This window comes from Lissotriton vulgaris, chromosome 2_1, assembly GCF_964263255.1.
Source record: "Lissotriton vulgaris chromosome 2_1, aLisVul1.2, whole genome shotgun sequence".
NCBI classification, from domain to species: domain Eukaryota; kingdom Metazoa; phylum Chordata; class Amphibia; order Caudata; family Salamandridae; genus Lissotriton; species Lissotriton vulgaris.
The window spans coordinates 504,199,989-504,227,043 of NC_141687.1; the positions used below are offsets into that span (position 1 = coordinate 504,199,989).

At 44.3% G+C, this 27,055-nt stretch overlaps 1 protein-coding gene across 1 annotated transcript in view; it reads right to left on the reverse strand.

Moving 5' to 3' along the window:
• Positions 1-27,055, reverse strand: part of DNAH7 (dynein axonemal heavy chain 7) — a 1,812,153-nt gene that overhangs the window by 537,921 nt on the left and 1,247,177 nt on the right. The window contains exon 49 of the mRNA XM_086955398.1: positions 20,612-20,745. Within this exon, the coding sequence (XP_086811524.1) occupies positions 20,612-20,745 (134 nt within the window). The remainder of the gene's footprint in view (positions 1-20,611; positions 20,746-27,055) is intronic.

Sequence of the window (27,055 nt, forward strand, 5' to 3'; positions counted from 1 at the left end):
TCCTCACCTTGTGAATAGAGTCCCACAGCAGTCCCCACTCCCGGAGGAGGGTGTCCACTCTTTCATACCAGAAAATCCTGGAGGACAGAACGCATAAAGTGACCATCCCTCCTCACTTCGGTATCTAAGCAGTCATGTTTCGCGAAAGTGTGGAGGAAAGCCCAAGTTGCCGCTCTACAAATATCCTCTACAGGTACACCCCTAGACAAAGCAGATGTAGAAGACTTTGCTCTAGTAGAGTGAGCTCTTATACCCTCTGGAGGTTCCTTACCAGCCAGGGCGTAGCAGATCTTGATGCATAGTATAATCCATCTTGAGAGAGTGCGCTTGTGCACAGCTCTTCCTTGTCTGCAGTCAGCAAATCCAACGAAGAGCTGGTCATCCACTCGATAGTCCTTTGATCTATCAAGATAAAAGCTCACCGCCCTCTTGGGGTCCATACGGTGAAGCCGCTCCTCCTCCTTGGAAGGGTGAGGGGGAGGATAAAAGGTAGGTAGGGTAATGGACTGACCTAGATGGAAAGGAGTTACCACCTTAGGCAGAAAAGCAGCCCTATTCCTGAGAACCATTCGTTCAGCATGAATGGTCAAGAATGGGGGCTTTGAACTAAGAGCTTGAAGCTCACTTACTCTACTTTCGGAGGTAATTGCAACCAAGAAGACGGTCTTAAAAGATAAAAGTCTCATGGGCCACTTGTGCAAAGGTTCCAAAGGAGAACCCATCAGAAATGTAAGCACAAGATTCAAGTCCCATTGAGGCACAATAAAGGGAGTAGGAGGAAATTTATTTGTAAGGCCCTTTAAAAACCTTACAATCACAGGAGATTTAAACAAAGACGGCTGATCCGGCAGGCAGAGAAAAGCCGACAAAGCCGAAAGATAACCCTTAACTGTAGCCACAGCAAACCCTTGCCGAGCCAGGAAAAAACTAATTGAAGTATGTCAGATAAACGAGCCCTCAAAGGGTCAATGGACTTCTCCCCACACCAAGACACAAATTTAGACCATCTGTATGAATAGATGGACTTAGTGGAGTCACGCCTGGCTGATAAAATGACATCCACCACATCATGTGGGAGAGAAAAGGAATTCAGGTTGCCCCGTTCAATCTCCAGGCATGAAGGTGTAAGGTCTGGAGGTGGGAGTGTCGAACCTGCCCCTCCATCTGAGATAGGAGATCTGCCCTGAGAGGGAGACGGAGCGGTGGGCACGAGGAGAGGTGGAGAAGATCTGTGTACCACACCCTTCTTGGCCAATCCGGGGCAATCAAAATGACTTGGGCCCGGTCTTGGCGAATCTTCCTCAGAACCCGAGGAATCAAGGGTATGGGAGGAAACGCGTAAAGGAGTTATGAGTCCCAACTCAACTGAAACGCGCCTCCCAAGGCTCACTGCATCGGAAACTGGAGACTGCAGAATGACGGGCAGTGAGCATTCTCGTGAGTGGCGAACAGGTCCACCCGAGGAGTTCCCCACGTCCGAAAGACGTGACAAACTACCTCTGGATGAAGCCTCCACTCGTGGTTGGCTGAGAACTGCTGACTGAGACTGTCTGCATGCACGTTTAGAACTCCAGCCAGATGATTTGCCATCAGACAAATCTGATGATCCTGAACCCAGGACGAGAGACGCAGAGCCTCTCTGGAGAGACACTGCGACCCTACTCCTCCCTGCTTGTTGACATACCACATCACGGTGGTGTTGTCCATCAGGACCTGAACCGACCAACCGCGAAGGGAAGGGAGGAAGGCCTTGAGTGCTAGACGTATTGCCCACAACTCCAAAAGGTTGATGTGAAGCAACCTTTCCTCTGGAGACCAAAGACCCTTGATCTCCAGATCCCCCAGATGAGCACCCCACCCTAGAGTGGATGTATCCGTTATCACCGTGGCCACCGATGGAGGTAGATGGAAGGGCTTTCCTTGAGACAGATTGCCCTCCGCGCTCCATCAGGACAGATCCGCTGCAGTTTCTCTGGAGATCCTGATCGACTCCCTGAGATCTCCGTTGTGTTGATACCACTGCCTGCGGAGGCACCACTGGAGTGCCCTCATATGCCAGCATGCATGGTTGACCAGCAGAATGCAGGAAGCCATCAGACCGAGCAGACGAAGGACCTTCAAGACTGGAACGACCGCTCCATTGTGAAATAAAGGAATCATTTCCTCTATGTCGCGAATCCGTTGAGGAGGAGGGAATGCCCGACATACAGTCGTATCCAGCACTGCACCAATGAACAGGTTGCGCTGGGAGGGCACCAGGTGAGATTTGGGTACATTTATCGAAAAACCCAACCTGTACAACAACTGAGTTGTGTCTTGCAGATGATGGAGCACTTTCTCTGGAGATTCTGCCTTGATCAGCCAATCATCCAGATAAGGGAATACTGGAATCCCTGATCTTCTGAGATGTGCCGCCACCACAGCCATCACCTTGGTGAAGACTTGAGGCGCAGTAGTAAGACCAAACGGAAGGACCACAAACTGGTAATGCTGTGATCCCACCGTAAAAAGTCGATCAACACCATCCAGTCTTCTTCCTGCAGCGCTCGAAGAACCTGCGCAAGGGTGAGCATCTTGAACTTCTCCTGCTTCAGTTAAAGGTTCATGATCCTGAGATCCAGGATTGGACGAAGTCTGCCATCCTTCTTGGGGATCAGGAAATACCAGGAGTAGTATCCCTGACCCCTTTCCTGCTCTGGAACCCCCTCTATCGCACCTTTTCTCAACAGTGCCAGGACTTCCTCCTGCAGAAGCAATAGGTGGTCTTCCGAGCAATTAAGGTATTTTGGGGGAAATTCCCAAAAGGGAAGAGCATACCCATTTTCCACGTGATTGAGAACCCAAAGATCTGACGTAACCGATTCCCAATCCCGTAAAAAGTAGGTAAGCCGACCCCCTACAGGACCCGCATGATCCGGAATGGTGGATCTAGGGCTGCTTTGATGCTGTGGGAGGGGGGTGGGTAGTGGCAGAGGAAGAGGAGGAGGAAGCTTGATGACCTCTAGGACGAGCTCTTTGCCTGCCCCTGTATAACTTGTACAGCAAATGTTGCTGCTGCTGCGGCTGCTGTTGCGATTGTTTGTAAGTGCCAAAACCTCTGAATCTTTTTCCCCACAGTGCCCCTGGACTGTAGACCCAAAGATCTTGCAGTCGCTCTGCTGTCCTTAAACCTTTCTAAAGCAGCGTCAGCCTTTTTTCCAAATAAACCTGACCCATAAAAGGGCAAATCCATCAAGGCAGCCTGAACATCCGCAGAGAATTCGTAGGACTCTAGCCATGCAGCTCTCCTGTGGCCACTGAAGATCCCATCACTCTAGCCACCGAGTCAGCAGTGTCCAGCCCACTCTGAATGACCTGCCTAGCGGCAGCCTGAGTGTCAGCTATCACCTCTTGAAAGACCTCCCTAACCTCCTCAGGAAGCTTTGGAGCCAGCTGTTTGACTGAATCCATCAATGCATGGATATAGCGTCCCATAAGACAAGTAGCATTTGTTGATTTGAGCGCCATACTTGCTGAGGAAAAGACTTTTTTTGCAGCCTGGTCCTGCTTCTTCGATTCCTTATCCCCAAGAACCTGTGGAAAAGCGTCCGCAGATTTTTTCGAGGAGGCAGCCTGCACTACCAAGCTCTCTGGTAAAGGGTGCGTAGATAAAAAGACCAGCTCACCAGGCGCCACCCTGTACCTTCTCGCAACAGCCCTCGAACCAGCAGGAGCTGTAAGTGGTCTCTTCCAAACCTCAGATAAAGGCTCCGCCAAAGCATCATTGAAAGGGAGCATAGGCTCGACAACAGAGGAAGGTGAACGAAGGACCTCTGATAGTAAGTTGGACTTATACTCTGCAGTAGGCAGTGTTATATTCAACAAATCTGCAGCCTTCCTTATAATTACATGATAAAATGTCACATCCTTAGATGGGGCGTCAGAAACAGAGGCCAATTCCCAAACAAGAGACAGCTCAAGGCCACTAGCTTCTCCTAGATCATCAAAAGCATCCTCCGAATCCTGCAGCACACCTTCTTCTATGTCTGTATCACGGTACCTCCGCTCTTCCAGAAGCCTCTGGGCCTTACGCCTCGACCTCTCCTTCAGGAAAGATATCAACGGATCCGGAATCGACTTCGTCGGAGCTGGAGCCGGCGTCGAACTCGAAGCCGGAGGACCAGACCGCTGAACACGAGGTCGGATCGGATTCGGCATCAGCGTCGAAGGCGTCGATGGTCTTGGCGTCGAAGGCTTTGGCATCGAAGGCTTCGGCTGCGCCGAGAAATGCCAAGGCAGCGTCGGAGCCAGCATGAATGGCATAAGTCTGAGGAATACCCAGATTGTATGCCAATTGACCTGTGGGACCAACCGGTGCATACCGGTAGCCCTGGAATACACTTCATACATAGCATTCAGGAATTGAGTAGTGTCCTGACCTGGGGCCGGAAAAGCTGGGTAAGAGCTCACAGGCTGCTCTCGAGGGAGCGGAGTCTTCTCGACTTCCACCTCTACCTCAGGCCGGTGCACCGGGGTCGATGAACCCGCAGGCAACGGAGCATCCTCTTCTCCTCCATCTTCTTCTTCTTCTTCTTCTTCACCCTCCTGGACAGGTGAATGAGATGGAGCCGGAGACGGATTTGATAACAGCTTTGGTGAATGAACAGCCGAATCCGCAGGTGAAGCCTCACCCTCGTAGACTTGAACCTCTGGAGTTGGAGTCACCACATCCTTGCGAAGCAACTTTACCTGCCACTTCGGTCTCAGGCCTGAGTCCTTCCCAGAGTGATGACGAGACTCATGACTTTTCTTCTTGTGCTTCTTTTTTGACCTTGAAGCATGAGCCGAAGACGACCTCGAATGCGACCTCGATCAAGACCTCGACCTAGACCGACGAGTCTGTGACCTCGATCTCTTTCTATCCTTCTTGTTCTTCAACTTGGCAACAAGGAGCTTAGCCTCCCTCTCACGAAGTGCCTTGGGATTCATCTTCCTACAAGAAGAACATTCTTTGACGTCATGGTCCGAACTCAAACACCAAACACAGCACTCATGCGTATCCGTAATCGACATCATCTTGCCGCATTCTCCGCATGGCTTGAATCCAGTCCTCTTCGTAGACATCTCGACAGGAGATAAGACAGGAGATAAGAAGCAAGAAGTAAGCATGGGCGAATTTTGCGAATTCACGATCTGCAAAATTCGCGAGTTCGTGCGAATTTGCGGATTTTTTTTATTTTTGCGTGTTCGCGGGGCGCTTTGCGTGTTTGCGGGTGTTCGCGGGGCGCTCTGCGTGTTCGCGGGGTTTTTTTTTTTGCCTGGTTAATCACTGCCACCCTTTCGTTTTTTATGCCCTTCTACCCTCTGTACCACTCGTTTCTGTGCCCTTCTGCCCTCTGCCCCACTCATTTCTGTCCCCTTCTGCCCTCTGTCCCACTTTTGTGCCCTTCTGCCCTCAGCCCTACTTAGAATGGCGCCGGCAAGCTGCCAGCGCCATTCTAAAATAGCTACAAAGAGCTTCATCAGGAAGCACTAATACATAAAGTAAAGCAGGTGCTCGAGTTGGTGGTCAAAATAAGTTACACAATCATTAATCACCCCAAGTTTGGGGTGATTAATGATTGTGTAACTGAATTTGAGCTTCAACTCGAGCACCTGCTTTACTTTATCTATTAGAGCTTCCCGTTGAAGCTGACTTTTGTAACTATTTTAGAATGGCTCTGGCAGCTTGCCGGCGTCATTCTAAAAGAGTTACAAAAGTCAGCTTGCACTTTTGACCCAATCCGTTTCGCTTGCGGATTGTGCGGGAAATTCGCGAATCTCGCGGATTGCGAATTTACCGAAAAGCGAGCAGAACGGATTTTCCGCCCATGCTTACACACCAAAAAGAACAAACAATAACAAAGTTACCAACAGCTACAGAGGATCCCTCGAAAACCGTTAGCGTCGACGACGTGGAAAAAAGGGATCGGATGTCATCACGCCGGCGTGGGCCTATTATGGAGTCGGTGACGTCAGCGGCATCGCGCGCGATGCCGTGCCTCTGTGACGTCATCAACGTTGGCGCGACTTTGCATGAGTGCAGTGGTGGCAGCATACAGTAAAGTGATCAGTAGGGGTAGGCAGATCCTTTTTACCCTGTGTTACTGGAGTGAGGCCTACAGGCTAACTCACTTTTGTTAAGTTTCCATTCTGTATGCTTAAGTCACCCTTGGCCTACATCGGTTAGACGTAGAGGGCTGCTTTGCACATCAGTGGTGACTCTATGATGGATGGATGTGTGTCTTTGTACAATATGATTGTTGTATTTCCTCTTTTGGAACCGTTTAATCGAGTTCTTGCTTTGTTTATGCCACTCAGTCTCTTCGCTGCAAATTCTCCTTAAGCGAAGGAATTCCCCATAAGGGATGCTTGATATTAGTGACTGTTGATGGAAGCTCGTTGCTTCTAGGGTCAGACTAATCTTGAATTACAGTCAAGAATCCAAACAGATAAATCAAATTTTGAGAAAAAATTGGAAAATCCTACAATTAGATCCAACTATAGGCAAAAAAATGGGCAAACATCCAGTAATCACATACAGAAGAGCTAAAAACTTACAGGATCAATTAGTTCACAGTCATTTCCAAAAAACTACAAAAAAGAAACAATGGTTACAAACAAAAGGCTTCATAAAATGTTATAATTGCAAGGTGTGTGACATTGCCAAACCAACAACAGAAATAACTATGCTCAATAAAAAGACTTGGCAAATTAAAGAATGCATAACATGCAATAGTAAATACACCATATACATGATCGAATGCCCATGCAAATTGAGATATATTGGCAGCACCATCTGTGAGTTAAAAAAACGCATTCTGGAACATGTACCTGCAACAGTACACAAGGACAGGGGCAATGCCGTTGCGAAACACATGGAGGCCAACCATGATGGAGACTGGAAAAAATTGCGTTTCTGGGGCCTGGAAACAATGACTTTATCAGACAGGGGTGGCCCCAACGAAAAACTTTTACAACGTAAAGAGTCCAGGCATATATTGAATTTCAGAACAATGACTCCGTATGGCCTGAATCAATCAGAAGAATTGTACATACACCTCTGAGGACTGAAGTGAGAATTTGTAAATATCATGTTTCCTGCATACCATCCCGTTTGACATATAAATCACATCACTTATAATTTACTTTAAATCCCTTCTCACATTTCCTCACTTTTGATAATCTATGCTCACATTCCTCACATCATGATCTGAATTAAGTTATGAATCGATAAGTTCTTGCCCACTGGAGGGCGGCACTCTCCGCAAATTTAATCAGACATTCAGATCTAATTCAAAACCACAAAACAATATGAATTGATAAATACGATAAGGTTTTCAAATGGGTTTCCATCGATTTCCAATGTTTATTTGTAAACATCCTGTTATGTAAAAACGACATCACCCAGAATCCTTATCGCTCACACATTACATCTTGTGATTGTTGTGTTGTTTTGAACACGCCCATTAGTGGGAGTGACCATGTTTTCCTGCAATGGTTGTTGGATCTTTAAAACTTGTGAGCACACCCACACAAACTGACTGTGATCAAGACAGCGGACGCTGTCGAAACGCGTTGGTTGATCTGTTTTGATACCCCATGGATTAAGAAATAAAATAAGAACCTTTATCACAGTGGATTGACGATTCTGGTTATTTGCGACTCCAAACTTCCCCCGAAGCGGGGAACTTTTGCTGAGATTGACAGCAGTTGGGCTCAACTGCAGGAGCAACACGTCCATAAGCAGCAGCGCCTGACGGGAGAGGAAGGGAGCCATACGGTAGATGATATTGACTTCCCGAGGTGCTCACCGGTGATTGATAACAATTTGGTGTGAACGACCCCAGCATCGAACGGCAGACGGAAGGAAGCGGTCTCTCACCTACCGCGGAGGGATGATTCCAAGGCAAGAGTGTATGACCGTGAAGTACGCCGGCTGAACGAATCTGGGTGAAACTGTTCAATCTACTAACAGATTAAGCACAATATTGTGAAAAACGTTTAATTTGGCATAAAAACTCTTTTTGAAACGCGGAACAGTACCCACATGTAAATAATTGAACTTGCAATAATAATCCGAGTGAGGATTGGACGAATGGATTTCTTTGGTACTACCTGCGTACAAGAGAGATATCCTAACGGAATCGTTTTTTGAAAGAAAGACAAAAAAGGATTAATTAACACTGAATATCCAAGAGAAGGGGAATCAATCAAAAGAGAGTTACAATATGGATAAACGGGATGCAAAAAGGAAAGAACACATTGTTACAATGTTTGAAAAGAGTGACACCAATAAACCTGCGGAAAGCAATAAAGAACAAGGAAAAAATGACACGAAGGAGAAACTCCGCTCATGGGAAAAACTAAACAAAAAATAAATAAATAAATCATGGAAACTAATCTCCTTACAAAAATATTTGAAAGTGGAAAGGGTCCCGCGGGGTCTACGTATACTTCTAATGCCCAGCCAACAGGACGCAACAAATGATTTGCTTCAAGAATGGGGAGAACACACATTAAACTCCTCCTTAGGACTGATAAAAATACTTGTGAAACACATAGAGATTGCCCTTGAAAAAATAAAGGAACAACTACGAGCATTGGAAAAAGAACTAGAAACTCTGAAACTTAACCCGGAAATGACAAAATTCAAAGATGATTTAAACAAACAAATTGAAAAACATGAAGAAGAAGTAAGGATTAGAAAACAAACAAAATTCGAGAGAGATGCCAACGACTATGCGCAAGGGCGAATATTCACTTTTGCCCGAAAATACGACCCCTTCAAACTGCCAAAGACAAATATAGCCAGTTCATCATCAAGCATGGCGTCCTTAACATCAGCCGAACACAGCGAGGATGATTCCAATCTAGATCCAATACAAAGGGCTTTTTTAGGGGACATGCGTCTAGTTCTAACACAACGACAATGGGAACAACACCATGGGGCGCAAAGAAATACACGTGGCCGAGCAAGAGGAAGGGGGAGAGCTTGGCAACCCAAATTTACAAACCCCAACAAGGAGGAGCCGCAGGCGAAACCACTACAAACGAAAAAGTGGGAGCAGAGACCAGACTAATGAAACAGAAGAAGGGGAAATAAATGAGGAATTACAGATAATCAACCTTTCAGGGAGACAAATTACAGAAGCAGAAACTTCACTCCTAAAGAAAGGAATAAACTTTTGCCCGACTCAACGTATGGACATGGCACAAACAAGAATAGATATGTATTTATATATTCGAAAAATCAAACTAGCCAAATTCTTTGCGGAAAGAGAAAAGAAACCTAAAATACCAAAAATACAACCTAAACCACATCTACCTTACAAGCGAAGGAGTCTCAGGCATACCTGACTGTATTGAACCTAAATGCGGAAGAAGGTCAAGAAATCAACCTAAGCACTGCAATACCCCAATTAGGGGCAGGAATGAGCAATTTAAAGGCCAAATCCAAATTTTATCCCTAACTAACACCGGGAAACAAAATAGATATGTTTCAGGAGGCAGTTATCCATGATTTATATAAAATCACTAAAATGAAGGGTAGAGACAACTTGTCAAAGAATGAAAGAGAAGCTTTAACCTCCCTAAAAAATGACCAAAGCTTTGAAATAAAATCAGCATATAAGGGCGGGAACATAGTGTTATGGGATAGAGACCTATACACTGCAGAAGCTATGGAACAATTAAACAACCGCCTGTACTATGAAGGGTTAAAAACAAACCCACTGGATAACATAAAAAGAGAATTGGATAAAAAACTATACCAATGGGAAACTAAAGAACTAATTGACTCAGATGAAAGGAAATACCTAATAATAATAATAATAAAAACATTTATAAAGCGCCTGGCTGCACAAAACTGTGTGTCCCCGCGCTAACTGCTTACAAATCATAAACTGAGGGAGATGAAATCTGAGGGAGTAAAGACAGCAATTATTCAGGGAATAGAAAAGTTTTCAATTTGGCCCTAAATAGTGTTTCGGAAGGTTCCATCCGAAGTGGAAGTGGAAGGGCGTTCCAATATTTAGTGGCCAAAAAACGGAAGGATTTACCTCCCATTTTGGCTCTCGTAATGCGAGGGAGTTTGAATTGCATCATTCCTGATGATCTTAAGTCTCTTAACGGACAATGGATGGTCAGAAGGCTTCTGAGGTAGATGGGGCCTTTTTTATGAGCTATTCGGTGGGCATAGCAGAGGCTTTTGAATCTAATTCTTTCCTTGACAGGAAGCCAATGTAACTTGGTTAAGGCTGCTTTAGTAGATGTTCTTCTCGAAAGGCCTAGCCCCATTCGAGCAGCTGCATTTTGAATACATTGTAGCTGGTGCAGGCCTTTCTGATTGAGACCTATCAGGAGAGCATTTCCGTAGTCCAAGTGGGGAGTTATGAGAGCATGGACTAATACTTTTCTAGCTTTGGTGGGAATAAGGTCAATAATTTTTCGAAGAACCTTTAGTGTGCCGAAGCATATTCCTGTAGTTTTATTAACTTGGGATTTGCCAGAAAGATCCGAGTCTAGCATGATCCCTAGGTTTCTTACCGATTTAACAGGACTGGGTAGTTCTCCCAGTTCACTAGGCCACCATGCGCGAGACCATATGGAGGTTTCCTTCCCTACCACCAGGACCTCTGTCTTGTCACCATTTAAACGGGGCTGGGAAGTTGACCACCAAATTAGTCCAACACTGTTATAAAGAAAAACACAGCTTCACATGGACAGTGTTGGAAACTGTAAAGGGAAATCCTACTAACGTTGAGTCAATCCTGATTACAAAGGAAGCAAAATGGATTTTCAGAGAGAGCAGTGACAAGCAGAGCCTTAATGAGATTATAGAGTGGAACAAGGTTAAATAACTGGTTAACCACCTACAATGCTCTGCTATCCGATTTGGCTCCCTATAGCCAGTGTGGTTGACAGTACTGTAAAACGATTGCTCTGGGGCTGCACAATCTGCCATCATTACTGGATATTAGCAATACACCTGCGCTACATTCTATATACATATACATAAAATGCTTCATTCTTAGTGTTTTACCCCAATCGAATGTCAAGTGTATAATTATTTTTTCTGTGTCTTCAGACTATTTAGACACAATCTCGTAATGTCCTCACCACTCTGCAATGGCGCCCACATTAGCTATGTATTTCCTTTCACTCTTATGAGCATGTACACAGTTCAGAGGAATCGATGTATGAGGCCTGAATACTGATATATATGAGGTGGGTTATTTCGTAATGTTTTCACCACTCTGTAATGGCGCCAACATTAGTTATGGATTCCCCTTCACTCTTATGAGCATGTACACAGCCCAGAGGAATCGATGTATGAGGGCTAGAATATCGGTATATATGAGGAGGGTTAAGTGAGTTTCCCTTTGATTTTATTACATTCCTCAATCAAGTTTTTTTCGAGAAGGCTTCTCGATAACTTCTATTCACTTTAATCCACCCATTCCGGTTGATTTAGCCATTCTGTAATGGCGCCCGTGTTCGGTGAGTGAAGCATTGCACCCTGTGTAGCCCGCATCACGTGACAGGGGTAACCGCCGATCACGTGATGGTGGTGCGCGACGCGGGATTACCTTGCTGGGAGGTTTAAATTGTGCACTTCGGCTCCCGCTTGGTGTTCCTGGGATGATACAACGCCCAAGTTCCTCTTTTGTCCGGTAAGGAGAGGGCTCTGGGTCACGGGCGCCGCTGCCAGCCCGATTTATGAATATCGGTTTCATGCACCGAGGAGGTAACTTAAGATCGGCATGAATATTTTGCCTTATTTGTCATAACTCCTTTCCGGGTTGTGAGGATGCCAGTTACACGCTGATAGCTAGCCTGGTAGCCGGTTAGCTAGTTTGTCATCTTCCCCCCCGCAGGTTATGAATGCATAGTCTCTGAATTAGGTATGACTGGCCCAGTAGCAGCAATGAGGTTGTCATGCATAGATTGTTTAACACTTGGCCATAAAACATAAAAAATAAAAAATATGTATGATATGTGAACATCTCCACGGTTAACTCTATACATACTACTAAAATTTTTTTGTTATAAATAAAACATATGTAGTCGGTCATTTTTGACACAGTTACCATTGAATGCCACCATTTAGTCAGACAACATGTATTGACGTGGCAAAATAGAGAGGTTTTCCACCATTCTCTGTTGATGCTCTTGCTGGGGTATATATATACATGCATTGGGGTGACGCAATTGTTCCAATTGGTTTGCAGCCCACGCATAAAATGGCATTTCTGAGAGCTGGCCAACGTATACTCATGATATTAACTACATATAAATACCCTACAGGTTGATGTGACAACCGACTGTTCAGGCGGAGTACCCTGTGTTCAGCTGGTACGAGGGAGCATAGCTGAATAAGGGTAAATTAATTTGGAAACATAATCTAACATTGAATATTTTTTGCTATGAAAAGTACAAACATTTGGGTGGTCTAGATTATGAACTGGTCGTGATTTTAGTTTTTTTATTTTATTTTTTCAACTCGGCAGCTTCCTGTTTAAAAGATGTTGGAAGGGGGTGCAGTAACAGAGTATTGACCCTGATGAATCTGCCATAAAGGTTTCTGGGCAGTGAAACATGTTGGTCACAGGTAGTGGTATGCAACTTTAAGCTACCCTCCTTTTTATTTCAACTTCACACACCCAATTCATGAATAAAAGTTGTTTAAGTGGTGTGGTTGTTGATTTTATCCTTCACTCTGTTTTGTTTGTCCAAGGAGCCACGCTCTAAATCTCCTTGATATGCACTTTCTTTCTTTTCTTTTCACTTATTCACCAAAATTCTGGAATAGGAACGGTCGCCTATGATGAGAAAGGGGCCAAGTCTCTGGTAAACATCTGACCAGATTGCCCCGAGGGTGTTCGCCCGTGAGGTGCCTTCCTCTCCGCCACACATTTTTTCCCTTATTATTTTGGTACATGTGTGGGTCTGTGTATGGTCCTAAACAGGGCTGACACTTTTGGTTGCGCCGAGTTGAAAAATTACGAACCCCCCACAATCAGTGATAACGACAGACTAAAATGTCTGTTTTAGGACGGTAAGGCATTAGAGACAACAAACACCTTAATATAGAAATTATATCGGGTGTTCTTCCCAAATTTTACTTTTGAGAATTTGGGCTGATCATAGTCGCATGCCTGCTAGATAATTACTAACACTAGTCCCGGGTTTTGGGAATCTTTTTGATTGTATTTGATGAGTGGAGGGCCTTTCCCATTAATACCCGTAATATTCCCTCTAAGCTCCTCTTGTTATTGAATGACCATTTAAACGGAGACAATTGTTGTCCATCCAGGTGGCTACAGCCGCCAAACAGTTGGAGAAGTTGGCGGCATAGTCCTTACTGTCCGGTGTTAATTTGAACATTAATTGAGTATCGTCAGCATAGCTGACAATGCCCACCCCAAAATTCTCTACAACGTGTGCCAGGGGTTCCATGCAGATGTTGAATAAAGTAGGGCTCAAACTGGAGCCCTGTGGAACCCCATGGTTCACGCTGCGAGGATATGACTTAAAGGGTGGGCAATACAGCTGGAACGATCTATTAGCAAGGAAGGATTCCATCCAGGCAAGAGCAGATCCTGTCACACCTAAATCCGAGAGGCGAGACAACAGCGTGGAGTGCAGCATGGTGTCAAATGCTGCACTAAGGTCAAGCATGACCAACGCTGCCGTCTCGCCCTCGTCCACCATCTTACGGATGTATTCTGTGGAGTACAGGACTGCGGATTCGGTGGAATAACCTGGTCTAAATCCCGATTGGGATGGATGGAGTAATGTTTCTCCCTCCAAAAATGCCATAAGTTGTTTATTAACTATTTTTTTCAATAATTTTGGCACAGTACAGGAGAAGGGAGATTGGTCTAAGGTTTTGGAGCTGAGAAATGGGAATATTCGTTTTTTTCTTTAAAGGTATTACTTGGGCTATTTTCCAAGCCTCTGGAACCATACACTCCTGAAAGGATAAAGTAATCATATGGCTGATGTGATTAATAAGTCTGTTTTCCATAATGTCCTTACTCTTTTTCTGCGGGCACACATCATTGGGGGATCCTGAATGTATTCCATTTATGATCTTAAGTAGATCCTTTCTGTCAGGTGTAATAAACTTATTAAGTGTGAGATTATGTGTAGAAGGAGCTTTAATAGGTACATTAGTATTAATCAAATTAGTAGATTTAGTGAAAGTAGAATGGATTTTCTCTACTTTTTCTACAAAATAATCTGCTATTTGTTCGCATATTTCTGAGGAATACGTGTCTTGGGTATCTAGGCGTGAGGAATTTGTTAGTTCTTTATAGATGCAGAACATTTCCTTCCTGGGATTGTTTGCCTCCTCAATTCTGTTTTTAAAGAAAGCACTCTTCTCTTCTCTTATCAATTTATGATATTCTTTAAGCTTAGTTGTATAATTTTTCTTAAGTTCAGGTGTATAGCTTTTTCTCCATTTGCGCTCCACTGATTTGCATTGAGCTTTAGCAAGTTGGAGTTTTTCAGAGAACCACGGCTCTGATTTCCTTCTTCTGACAGGAGGTTTGGTGGTCCATGGTGCTATTTTGTCCAATGCCTTACTTTGCTAAAGTTCGTAATTATTCCATGCCTCTTGTAAGGATTGCCCCATGACAAGAGGTTGTTCATCTAATGGGCTTTTAAAACGGTCCGGGGTATAGTTTTTCCAATTACGGCGTTTATGAAAATGGTTTTGGAAGGTGCATGCATAGTGAGACTATTTGGTATTTCAAAGTTTATCATATAATGGTCAGACCATATTAACGGAATAGGGGGGAAAATGTCGATTCCAACCCAACTAGCAAATATTGGGTCTAGAAGGTGTCCTTGTTGGTGGGTGGGATTAGTGGACAATAATTTTAAGCCCAATGAGTTGAGTGCGGTCTTTAGTGTTTGTGCTTCTTTTGCATTAATATCTTCAAAATGAAGATTCAGATCACCTAAGATCATAAGGTTTTTATGTCTTATTGCCAGCTGGGTCGTTGCTTCTATAAGTTGATCACAAAAAGGACCCGAAGATCCAGGGGGTTGATAAATAAGTAAAGCTGTTATCGTATTAAATGCATCTAGTTTTATGGAAAAAACACTGCATTCACTGTTAATGATGGTTTTAGTATTTAGAGTGCACTCTAACTCTTTTTTACAAATGAGTGCAAGTCCCCCACCTCGTTGTTTGTACCTGTCGATTCTAAGAAGACAGTAGTTGGCTGGTATAGCTTCTAAAATGTCGGGGGAGGATGATTCTTCTAACCATGTTTCAGTAAGAAACATTGCGTCAAAGTCGTTGTTTTTTAATAAGTCGTGGATTTCCGATTTATGCTTTATCATGGATCTGCAGTTTAACAGTGTCATCTTCAGTTTAGCTATTGGTTCAGCGGTATTATTTAATGTAGGAAGTGACATGTTACATATATTGCAATATGCGGGCAGCAAGTCAGGGTCTATGGTGTGGAGGCAGATTTGAAAACTGTTCTTACCAATAGTAAGGAGGTCCGTTTTAGTATAATGAATGCTATGATGATCTGCGTCAGAGGCTGCCTCAGATGTTTGTTCTGTGCGAGCATGGAGTCCTGCACCTGACAGTTGACTTCCCAAAAACGGCAACTTTGTATTTTCTACCAAAAATACATAAAAACCCCACGAAACCACCAGGGAGACCAATCGTGTCAGCAAATGGATCTTTACTCGAACCTTTGTCAAACTTCATTGATTTCTATTTAAGTCCCCAGGTGAAATTACTAAAATCCTACATAAAGGATACAACGGATTTCCTCTGTATCTTAGAACAACTGACTTGGCAACCCAACTTCCTCATGATCACCATGGATGTGATCTCTTTGTACACTAACATTGACAATGATATGGGCCTGAACGCGTGCAAATATTTCCTAAAAGAACGGAACATCCATTATCAAAGCCACAATGACATGCTAATGGAGATGATAAAGAACTTACTCACAAATAACATCTTCATTTTCGGCGATCTGTTATATAGACAAATAAATGGTGCCGCGATGGGCTTCTCATTTAGCCCTAACTATGCCTGTACAGCAATAGGATGGTGGGAGGAGACAACAGCATGGGATGAAAAGTACCAAACCTACACTCAACACATTATAACCTGGAAAAGGTTCATTGATGACCTCTTTATAGTGTGGAATGGTGGAGAAGAAAAATTTCTGGAATACTTTACAATACTGAACAACAGCACACCAGGCATAAAATTCACCTACACCATAAACCAAACCAGAGCTATCTTCTTGGACACGGAGGTATATGTAAACAATAATCACATAGAAACTACACTCCATTGGAAAGGTACAGCAACCAACGCGACCCTAGAAGCAACGAGCTTCCATCAACAGTCACTAATATCAAGCATCCCTTATGGGGAATTCCTTTGCTTAAGGAGAATTCGCAACGAAGAGACTGAGTGGCATAAACAAAGCAAGAACTCGATTAAACGGTTCCAAAAGAGGAAATACAACAATCATATTGTACAAAAATGTTGGGAGAAGGCAAATCGAGCAACAAGATCAGATTGCTTCAAAAAGAAACAAGATACAACTTCTACAGAAGGAGAACCAATCAGACTAATCTTGAATTACAGTCAAGAATCCAAACAGATAAATCAAATTTTGAGAAAAAATTGGAAAATCCTACAATTGCGTTGTAAAGACATGCGTGGTAAAGTTATATGCGGGGTAAAAGTTTGAGGAGTGATAGTATTGCGGAGTAATGGCTCCGCGTTGTAATAAATGCGGAGTCATGGTATGCGGGATTTTGGATTGCGGGATTTCGTCATATATTCGTCAGGAGAAGGTCGCCCTTAAGATAGTCAAGATCAAAGTGCTGTGTATAGAGCATGAAGTCCATACTGCACCATTGCAGCGACCCCGTATGCCCGGAGGGATGTGAAAACTGCCAAGTCCTGAGACAATTGCCGGACATAATAGCGGCCCCGTATGCCAGGAGGGGTCATCGTGAGGTGGACTGCTGCGCAGGAAGGGCCGACTCTTTGTGTGAAGGTGGTGTGGCAACCTCGTGTGTAAGAAGGGTCTGCTGGTACAAATTAACTTTTGGAGCTCTGGACACCAACCTTGAACTGAAGTGCAACCCTTGGGTAAAAATTAAGCATCATAAAATTGCCCCTGACCTGCCCCCTGGATGGAGGAGGATGCCGTGAGTGCTTTGAGCTCACTGGCACCAGATGGGGAGTGCTAGAATCCACGTGGGGAGCGCTGAACTTACCTTGGAGAAGGAAGCACATGAGCACTTCTGATCGCTGCTGGAGCTGGCTGTGCAAGCTCACGGAGATCCTGTGCTGCTCACATGCAGCCAGACTCGACCAAGCAGGACTGGAGCACCGTGTGGGCCCGCAGTTGGGGCACCCGCTGAGACACTGAACACTTAGCTTCCACTCACCTGGAGCGGGTAAGGTTTGATATGGGCCTACAGGGCCCCGGGAGTCTCCCTACTGTAGGCGCTGTGGCACCAAAGACACTTTTGTCTGCTTTTTAAGAGTCAGAGTGGGCTCTTGAGTAATGTCTACTAGTGAGCATTCACTGGTAGCAACCACCAGTGAATGGGGAAAACCACTAACCACGGTAGGAAAAGCTGGTGAAACAGATTTGCAGTTGAAACACTAGAGCCTTGACCATAAGATGATTGTGTTATTACTTCTTTGAGTGTGCAGAATTAGAAGAATAATACTGCTTTTTAATATGTAAATAAGTATTTGACTGGATATTGATGTATTGACATTGTGGTGCGCTATATGAATTATGAGTTGTGTTCATTAAACTGTTTCCACAGTCCCCCCCCCCCCCCCCCCCCCCCCCACCCCCCGCCCAAAAGGACCAATGGACTGCTCAACCATAGCACCACTGAGAGTCAAGTACAGAAAGGGTAGTACTCGGCCCAGTTGCTCAGAATCCACAGTAAGTTGGGCCTTGTGACATCAGGAGTAAAAGGCCCCAACCATCACAGTTGAGCCCATGCGTGTCTCATCACCCTCTGAATTTGTATTGTATCTTGTTTATTTTTTTTGGCAAGTTCTTGCGGTAAGCTTCAGGTGGGTGCAAGATATTTAGGTCTTGATGATATGCAAGTAGTGTTTGAGGCACTTGATGCCTGAAGAGGATACTTTTACGCAGAGTTGTCTATCATCAGCATATTGGTGAATCTTTATACTGTTATCTGTGAGTAGAGCACATAGCTTCTCAATGTAAAGCTGAAGGAGGACTACTGAACCGCTAACTACACAAAGGAATCAGAAGCTAATCCCTTAGTGGAAATGAGCTACCATATTTCCACAGAACCATCACATTGCACCAACATTTGAATGTCGGGTGAACCTGATAGGCTGAAACGGACGTATTCCCTATTTATGTCTATGACACTGCTGAGATCATAGCAATTCTCAGAGCAATGGACACATTCTGGCAGTGTTCATTTTTAGCCACCAGAACCTTTAGTGCGTGGGCTAAGGGCTGGTACTATATTAAGGCTATTTTAGCCAGCAACTTTATCACATCACCTCAAATAGTCACAAGAAGTTTCCAGATTGAAACAAATGACCTAAAATGGCCAGTGTCTAGTTGAAGGAAAGTGCTCAAACAGTAAAAATAAATGTTGCCAGGTACTCCACCAATCCCTGTACTATAGTTACTGTGACTTGTAGTCTTATTTTACTATTACATATAGGAGATTAAACATTCCATGAGTCGGGCCACTTGGCAGCTATGACAGACATAAAAATTAACTAAATATAAGATAGCAATTCACAAACAATTAAATGCTTTAACATTGAAAATGATGAACGTTAATACTGGGTGAGTCGACAGGGCAGAGTGACAGCTACTCAGCATTAGAGGAAAGCTGACTGAACATAAGGGAAAAATCACAAACACAATGAATGGGCCTGAAGAGCTAATCACAATCTAAAAAGTGCATGTCTCTCACAAACTTCCTCATCCATCACATCACCAAACATCGCCTCGTACCACATTCATCGCATCACACATGGCATGGATAGCCCTCCGAATGAGGCTGAAACCCAACGACAACAGCCTTTCCACCACACACGCCACGCCTGGCAGCATGCCATCTGTGTGGGCAAGCGCTTTAGCATAGTAATAAAGGCAATCTATGCAAATGTTACAAAATACTACAATACAAGTGCTGCTAGTAAACATTTACTGCACACTTCTGGATGTGAAAGAGTTACCACTATGGACCTTTCTAAGGCCAGGAGAGACATGTTATCAGCAGGACACCCCCAGAAGGTGGCACGAGAGATCACTACCTAGACCACTTAAATGAGAATTCTGGGTAAGACAACTTAGAGTACACATTGCACGTGCCCTCTCTTTATAAACTTCACTCTCCCTCCCTCACACACAATAGAGGTGGAAATGCTAAGCATCTTTGATAATGTTGTTTGAAATGGATAATTCTATCTTTTCTTTTGAAGTATTCTAGCATCAGCTGAATCATTAAATTGCATTTGCATACTATCATAAGGTCAGGAGGCGCTATGTTTATCCCAGGGCAGAAAAGGAGGCATGGCACTGACCAGACATGACAGCATACTTCATATTTAAGCGTCACTTCTACACCAAAATAGATTTAAATCGCTCAATAGCTCCCGACTCGCATTCTTCGGGTCCTTTCGTTTGTCATTTTCGAGCGCGGGAGACTCATTTCAGCCACAAAAGTGTGGAGCCCATAGAGACACTGTTGCCTTTTTTACAGTCTTCGGACGTGTTTTCCAGAAAAAAATACAACTGGACGTGGAAACTCATTTCTGTATGTGTGTCAATACGTGTCTTTTTTTTTTTTTTTACCGGGTTGCATTCCTTTTCTTTTGTGATCTCTGAGCAAGAAGGAGACCTTTCCCTCACTAAAGTACTAGTGGCCCCGGGAGTTCCTCCCACAAGGGGAAAACGAGAAAAATCCATTGACTGTTAGAAAGATGTTACACGCCTGCTCCATGTCCTCCAGTACCGACTTGTGAAATATATGATTAACGTGTGAGGGGAGGAAGGAACAGCAACAAGGCTTTTCAAGACCACAATCGAGAAACTTCTACCACCCTGGAGCACTTCTGTAATTGCAGAACTGAAAGTATGTATATATTATTGAAAAATAACATATTTCAATTTCTATACTTATTACATTCATATATTGTTCTAAACACACGTGTAAACGTGCTTTAGATAAAATGTAATCTTTCTATTTGAAAATGGAATAGTTGAACAATCATCCCACACACCACCTTCCAGGTTAATTATTTTCAATGTAAGAAGTTTCCTCTCCATTTAAAGTCAGGATAATCCTTTTATACATCAAAGGGGTCTCCACAGCAGGCAAAGGCTGTTTCACGTGATAGGCTTCCCATAAGATTACACACGCCAATTACTTATGTTTGCATCAGCAAACTTACTTTAAGCCGTTTACTCCTGTTACATACTGCATAAGATTTAAACTAAAAACACAAAATCCTATTCACCGCACACATTAGTGCGCCAAAGACACAGACAGGCCTTGTGTGCTGTACCTCTTGTTCTGAGCGCCTTGCAGGATTAAAGACTGCTTTTCTTCCTCGAGATCCGGCCTCTCTCTGGCAACGACATACCCTAACAGTTGATCTTGCATCCCCTCGGACGTGATCATAAAATTCAGCAAGGTCACCTGCACAGCAACAGAAATAAAAGAAAGGCAAGCATTAAACGGTCGAGTCCCACATTTACTCATTCAATTTAGTCTGAACACTCTTAATTGCGCTTGACTTGGCGCAGTTGTAGGTCCAGGTTGAAATAAACATATTGAAAAATAATGAACATATATTATGGGACACATTCGGAGGGCTGAAAATCTCAAGCAAACCCTTGGTGCACGTCATTTTGAATTCTCCAATCCCATCTTCAATTACAATATCTTTCCATTCATCTCATCAGCAGACATCAAACTGGCAATACAATCATTAGTAATCTCAAGGATTGAATACGGATGTACAACCTTAGCAGGCCTACCAAAAATTTCCACGGCACCACTGAAAGCATGCCTCAATGCAGCAGCAAGGCTCATTACCGGATCGAGGAAATTCGACCACATCTCCCCACATCTAAAAGCATTAAATTGGCTGCCATACAAAGCCAGAATCCAATTCAAAATGGCATGTGTCACCCATAAAGCCCTACACTGCAAAACACCAAGATACCTGGCCCAGAAGATTGAGCTGTCGGGAGGAAGCAGACCAGTAAGGAGCGCCAATTTGATGATGCTGAAACCACCCATCTTCCGGAAAAAGAAAACATACGACAGAGCTTTCTCAGGGGCAGCCCCCAGAATATGGGACTCACACCCTCCAAATATCAGAAAAATCACAAACACGACAGCATTCAAAAGGGAAAGAAAGATCTTCCTAATGAGTAGGTTCCTTACATAACCAAGAAGGAACCTCACAGCCACCACGTACTAAATGCGTCAAATCTGAACTTTGAATGGAAAAAAGAGAAAGCCTCTATTTAGACGGGACACGCTTGAGGTGCTTTATTTCCCCAGAACCGGGATGAAGAATACACAGATAAAAGACAATGCTGATCATGTGTACAGGAATATAACATACAGATATAGTAGACTAGTAGAGTAACCTGGCAGACGCAGTCTGAAAGTATATAGAAAGGACTACTCTTACGAATCCATTGTACATATGCTAGGATAGGTTCCTTATAGACTTATACTTAACCTACCTCTTATCAGCGGGAAATGTTTACTATATAGCTTTATACTTTGACTTATACCCAACCTACCTCTTGTCAAGGGAAATGTTCACTACATATCGCTGTACTTACCTACCTCACTCACTATATGGTAATGTTATACGAATTATATGTATATGTATCTGTTTACTATATAGCTCTATACCTTAGACTATACCTACCTACCTCTTCTCAGGGAAATGTTTACTATATAGCTCTATACTTACCTACCTCACTCACTGTATGGCAATGTTATGCAAATTATATCTCTACACCATGTATATGTATCTGTGAAGCGCTCTGATACCCAACGTTAACGTTCGCGCTATATAAACTCTCTAAATAAATAAATAAACACCTTTAAAAAAAAATGAAATCTTCAATATTTACAGAGATCAGTCGGGACATTCCCAAAGTAACTCAGTGATAATGTGCCTGAGTGAAGGACAGAGCTACCGCACTTGCTGGTCATCCATTATCTGCAGGTATTGAAAGTAAGACGTACCAGTGACACTCAATGCCAATTCAACTATTCCAACGAGGGATGCAGGAAAACGAAAGCCAGGTGTTCCCAACGTGGTGTCAGTTTCCTAATTCTTTGACTGATTCAGGGCAAAAACAGGAAGTTCCTTAGATGGACATACATCTTAATCTCTGATACTTACTGCACCAAGATCTTGGTTTGCAGCATCTAGGGCTAGATGTAGGTAATTGAAATTTATCGATTCGAAAATACAGAATTTTACCGATTTGGTATTTTCGAATAGGTAAATGCAATGTAGATAAAAAAATTGGTAAAAATGACCGAATCGTTAAGATTCGGTATTTACCGATTCGGTAATTGCCATTCATTTCTATGGGCCTGGAATAGGAATGAATGTCAATTACCGAATTGGTAAATACCGATTCGGTAAAATAGGGAAAGCTTCAAGGGTGGCAGGGTGTCACATTGACACCCTGTTGCACCCCTGAATAGTGCTTGTGTGCACATGTTGCACACATACATGCCCTAAGGGCATGTATGTCTGACTGCCACATGGCACAATGCATTGATTTGCATTGTCAAAGGTATTCCTTATTTACCACCAACTAATAGTTGGTGGTAAATAACAAATCCTTAAAGCACATGAGCACTGTTTAAAGTGCTTCCTACATGTCATATACCGATTCTGTAAATACCGAATCCGTAAATGATGATTCGGTAAATACCGATTCGGTATTTACCGAATCTGTAAATTGCCCCCCTACATCACAAAAGCCTATTACAGGTCGGTAATGACCGATTTCGGCTGTTACCGACCGGTAATACCCTTCCTACATCTGGCCCATAGTTTGCTACCCCAAGCAAGGAATTTAGAAAACCTGTGCTCATATGGTCTTCCATAATGCAAAGAAGTCACAGCACTGAACAGCCATAAAAGATTTGCCAAACGAAGAATCAATTGGCTCAGCACTGAAGACCCCCGTCCAGATACCCAGGGCTGTCACCCACCACATCAATATTTATAAACCAAGTCCATTGCATAGTATCACACCTAAAGGGACCATCATGCATGAGTAAAGTACTGTGCCCCATGAGAGGTCAAGACTTGTACAACATCAGAGTCAGAATGCTGGGTACCACTGTGGTAAACATCACACAGTATGCATGATGAGAAGGGAGCGCATAATGACCACATGCATTAATCTGCATGACCAATCACAATACACATCTCAGAAACTGCTGTCCGTATTCTGATTCACAAACACTCTCTCAAGTTTGTGTTCACACAACTGCAAACTAACCACTTGGTTGCCGAAGGATTGTACACCAAGATCTTTGAACCCAGGCTGTTAGATGCTGCCCTGCCTCTACAGGGGTATGGCCCAGACTGATTTGCGTATGATAGGGGCTTCTCTCTATTGGCAAAGTCGGCAAAAACAATGGAATCGAATGATAGTTAGGGAATTCTAAACAGAGCAGTGCCTATTAATCATTAATTAGATCAATTAATTCATCATTTTATTGTTCTTCCGTGAATGGTAGAGTAGCTCTCTGTATATACTTTGTTTCAGCCCAAGAACAAAATGTGTTTTTTTCAGTCCATTTATTTGTGGGACACCCTTGTGGCTAGACAGAGTAACCTGTTGACAGCCTTTGGTAGCGTTAGACATGACTGAAAGGTAAAAAAAAAACCCTCTCTTTCTCCTGGAAATACTGTGAAACACCTGACGAACAAGTTACTTTCCTTCGGTAACGCTTTTTCTGGTGGATACAGGATCTACCTGTGGATTCCTCACCCTGTGAATGTCCCCTGCACCAGCAGCATTAGAAACATTTTCGTAGCTCTCCACGCCGACGAGGACGACATCACAGAACCATGGCACCGCTCGCGACTCCGCTGACATCACTGGAGCCATAAAAGAGCCTCGTCGGCGTGATGACGTCAGTTACGGCCTTTTTATCCGTGCTTTCGAGGCACACGGACAGACCGACACAAAAATACACAGTATACACAGTACACAGTATTCAAACCAACACACAAAGTGTAAATGCAAAAAGAATTAAACATTTTCTTTGAAAACAACCGTTATAAAATAACAGCATTGCAGGTATACAAGGGTGGACAACGGGGAGGCGGGTGGGTCAGTGAGGAATCCACAGGCAGATACTGTATCCACCAGAAAAAGCATTACCGAAGGTAAGTAACTTGTTCTTCTGATGGATACATCTGCCAGTGGATTCCTCACCTTGTGAATAGAGTCCCACGGCAGTGCCCAATATCGGAGGAGGGTGTCCACCATTCTTTACCAAAAAGTCCTCTACAAATGTCCTCAACAGTAACAACTCTAGATAAGGAAGATGTAGAAGATTTTCCCTGGTAGAATGAGCTCTTAAACCGTCTGTAGGTTCCTTACCGGCCAAAGAGTAACAAATCTTGATGCACAAGACAATCCATCTGGAAAGTGTGCGCTTGTGCAACGCTTTGCCTTTCCTGCAGCCAGCAAAACCCACGAAGTGCTGGTCATCCACACAACAGTCTGTAGTCCTATTGAGATAAAAACTCACTGCCCTCTTAGGGTCTAAACGGTGAAGCCACTCCTCCTCCTTGGAAGCATGAGGGGGAGGATAGAAGGAAGGAAGGGTAATGGACTTCCCCACATGGAAGGGAGTTACCACCTTATGCAGAAAAGCAGCCCTGGTCCAGAGAACCATTCTATCAGCATGAATAGTCAAGAATGTGGGTTTTGAACTTAGAGCTTGAAGCTCACTTACCCTCCTCGCCAAGGTAATAGCAACAAGAAATACAGTTTTAAAAGACAATAGTCTCAAGGGACACTTGTGTAAGGGCTCGAAGGGAGAACCCATCAAGTAGGTTAAGACCAGATTCAAGTCCCATTGAGGCACAATAAATGGAGTGGGCAGATATTTGCTGGTAAGGCCCTTAATGAATCGTAACACAATGAGCGATTTAAACAAAGACGGCTGGTCTGGCAAGCAAAGAAACGCCGACAAAGCCAATAAATAGCCCTTCACAGTAGCCACAGCAAAACCCTAGAGGTAGAGCAAATTGAAGGATGTTGGATAAACAAACCCCCAAAGGGTCAATAGACTTCTCCCCACACCAATGAACAAATTTGGACCACCTATAGGAATATACAGACTTAGTGGAGAGACGTCTGGCGGACAAATTAACGTCCACCACGTCAGAAGGCAGAGAAAATGAATTCAGGCTGCCCAATTCAATCTCCAGGCATGAAGGTGTGAGTTCTGAAGGTGGGGGTGTAGAACCTGCCCCTGCGACTGCGAGAGGAGGTCTGCCCTGAGAGGGAGACGGAGCAGCGGGCGCGAGGAGAGGTGGAGAAGATCTGTGTACCACACCCTTCTTGGCCAATCCGGGGCGATCAATATGACTTGGGCCCGGCCTTGGCGAATCTTCCTCAGAACCCGAGGAATCAAGGGTATGGGAGGAAACGAGTAGTGAGTCCCAACTCAACTGAAACGCATCCCCCAACGCTCCCTGCAACGGACAATGGAGACTGCAGAAAGATGGGAAGTGATCGTTCTCGTGTGTGGCAAACAGGTCCACCCGAGGAGTTCCCCACATCCGGAAGACGTGACGAACCACTTCCAGATGAAGCCTCCACTCGTGGTCTGCAGAGAACTGCCAACTGAGACTGTCTGCACGCACGTTCAGAACTCCAGTTGATTTGCCATCAGACAAATCTGATGGTCCCGAACCCAGGACCAGAGACGCAGAGCCTCTCTGCAGAGACAATGCAACTTACTCCTCCCTGCTTGTTGACATACCACATTGCTGTAGTGTGGTCCATCTGGACTTGAACCGACCGGCCGCTAAGGGAAGGAAGGAAGGCCTTGAGCACCAAACGTATCACCCGCAACTCTAGAAGGTTGATGTGAAACAACCTTTCCACTGGAGACCAAAGACCCTTGATCTCCTGATCCCCCAGATGAGCACCCCACCCTAGAGTGGTAGCATCCGTGATTACTGTGGCCACCGATGGAGGTAGATGGAAGGGCTTTCCTTGAGACAGATTTCCCTCCACGCTCCATCCCAATAGACCCGCCGCAGGTTCTCTGGAGATCCTCACAGACTCCCTGAGATCTCCGTTGTGTTGATACCACTGCCTGCGGAGACACCAGTGGAGTGCCCTCATGTGCCAGCATGCATGGTCGACCAACAAAATGCAGGAAGCAAACAGACCGAGCACATGAAGGATGTTCAGGACTGGAACAACCGCTCCATTGTAAAACAAGGGAATAATTTCCTGAATGTTGAGAATCCTTTGTGGAGGAGTGAATGCTTGACACACAGTAGTGTCCAGTACTGTCCCTATGAACAGGTTGCGCCTAGAGGGCACCAGTTGAGACTTGGGCACGTTTATAGAGAAACCAAATTTGTACAACAACTGAGTTGTAACCTGCAGATGGTGAAGCACCTTCTCTGGCGACACTGCTTTGATCAGCCAGTCGTCCAGGTAAGAGGAAAACAGGAATCCCCAACCTCCTGAGGTGGGCTGCCACCACTGCCATCACCTTGGTGAAGACTCAAGGTGCAGTAGTAAGTCCAAACGGGAGGACCGCAAACTGATAATGTTGCAACCCTACCGTGAAACGGAGATACTTCCTGTGCGACTTCAGGATCGGGATATGAAAATACGCGTCCTGCAAGTCGATCGACACAATCCAATTTTCCTGTTGCAATGCTTAAAGAACCTGCGCAAGGGTGAGCATCTTG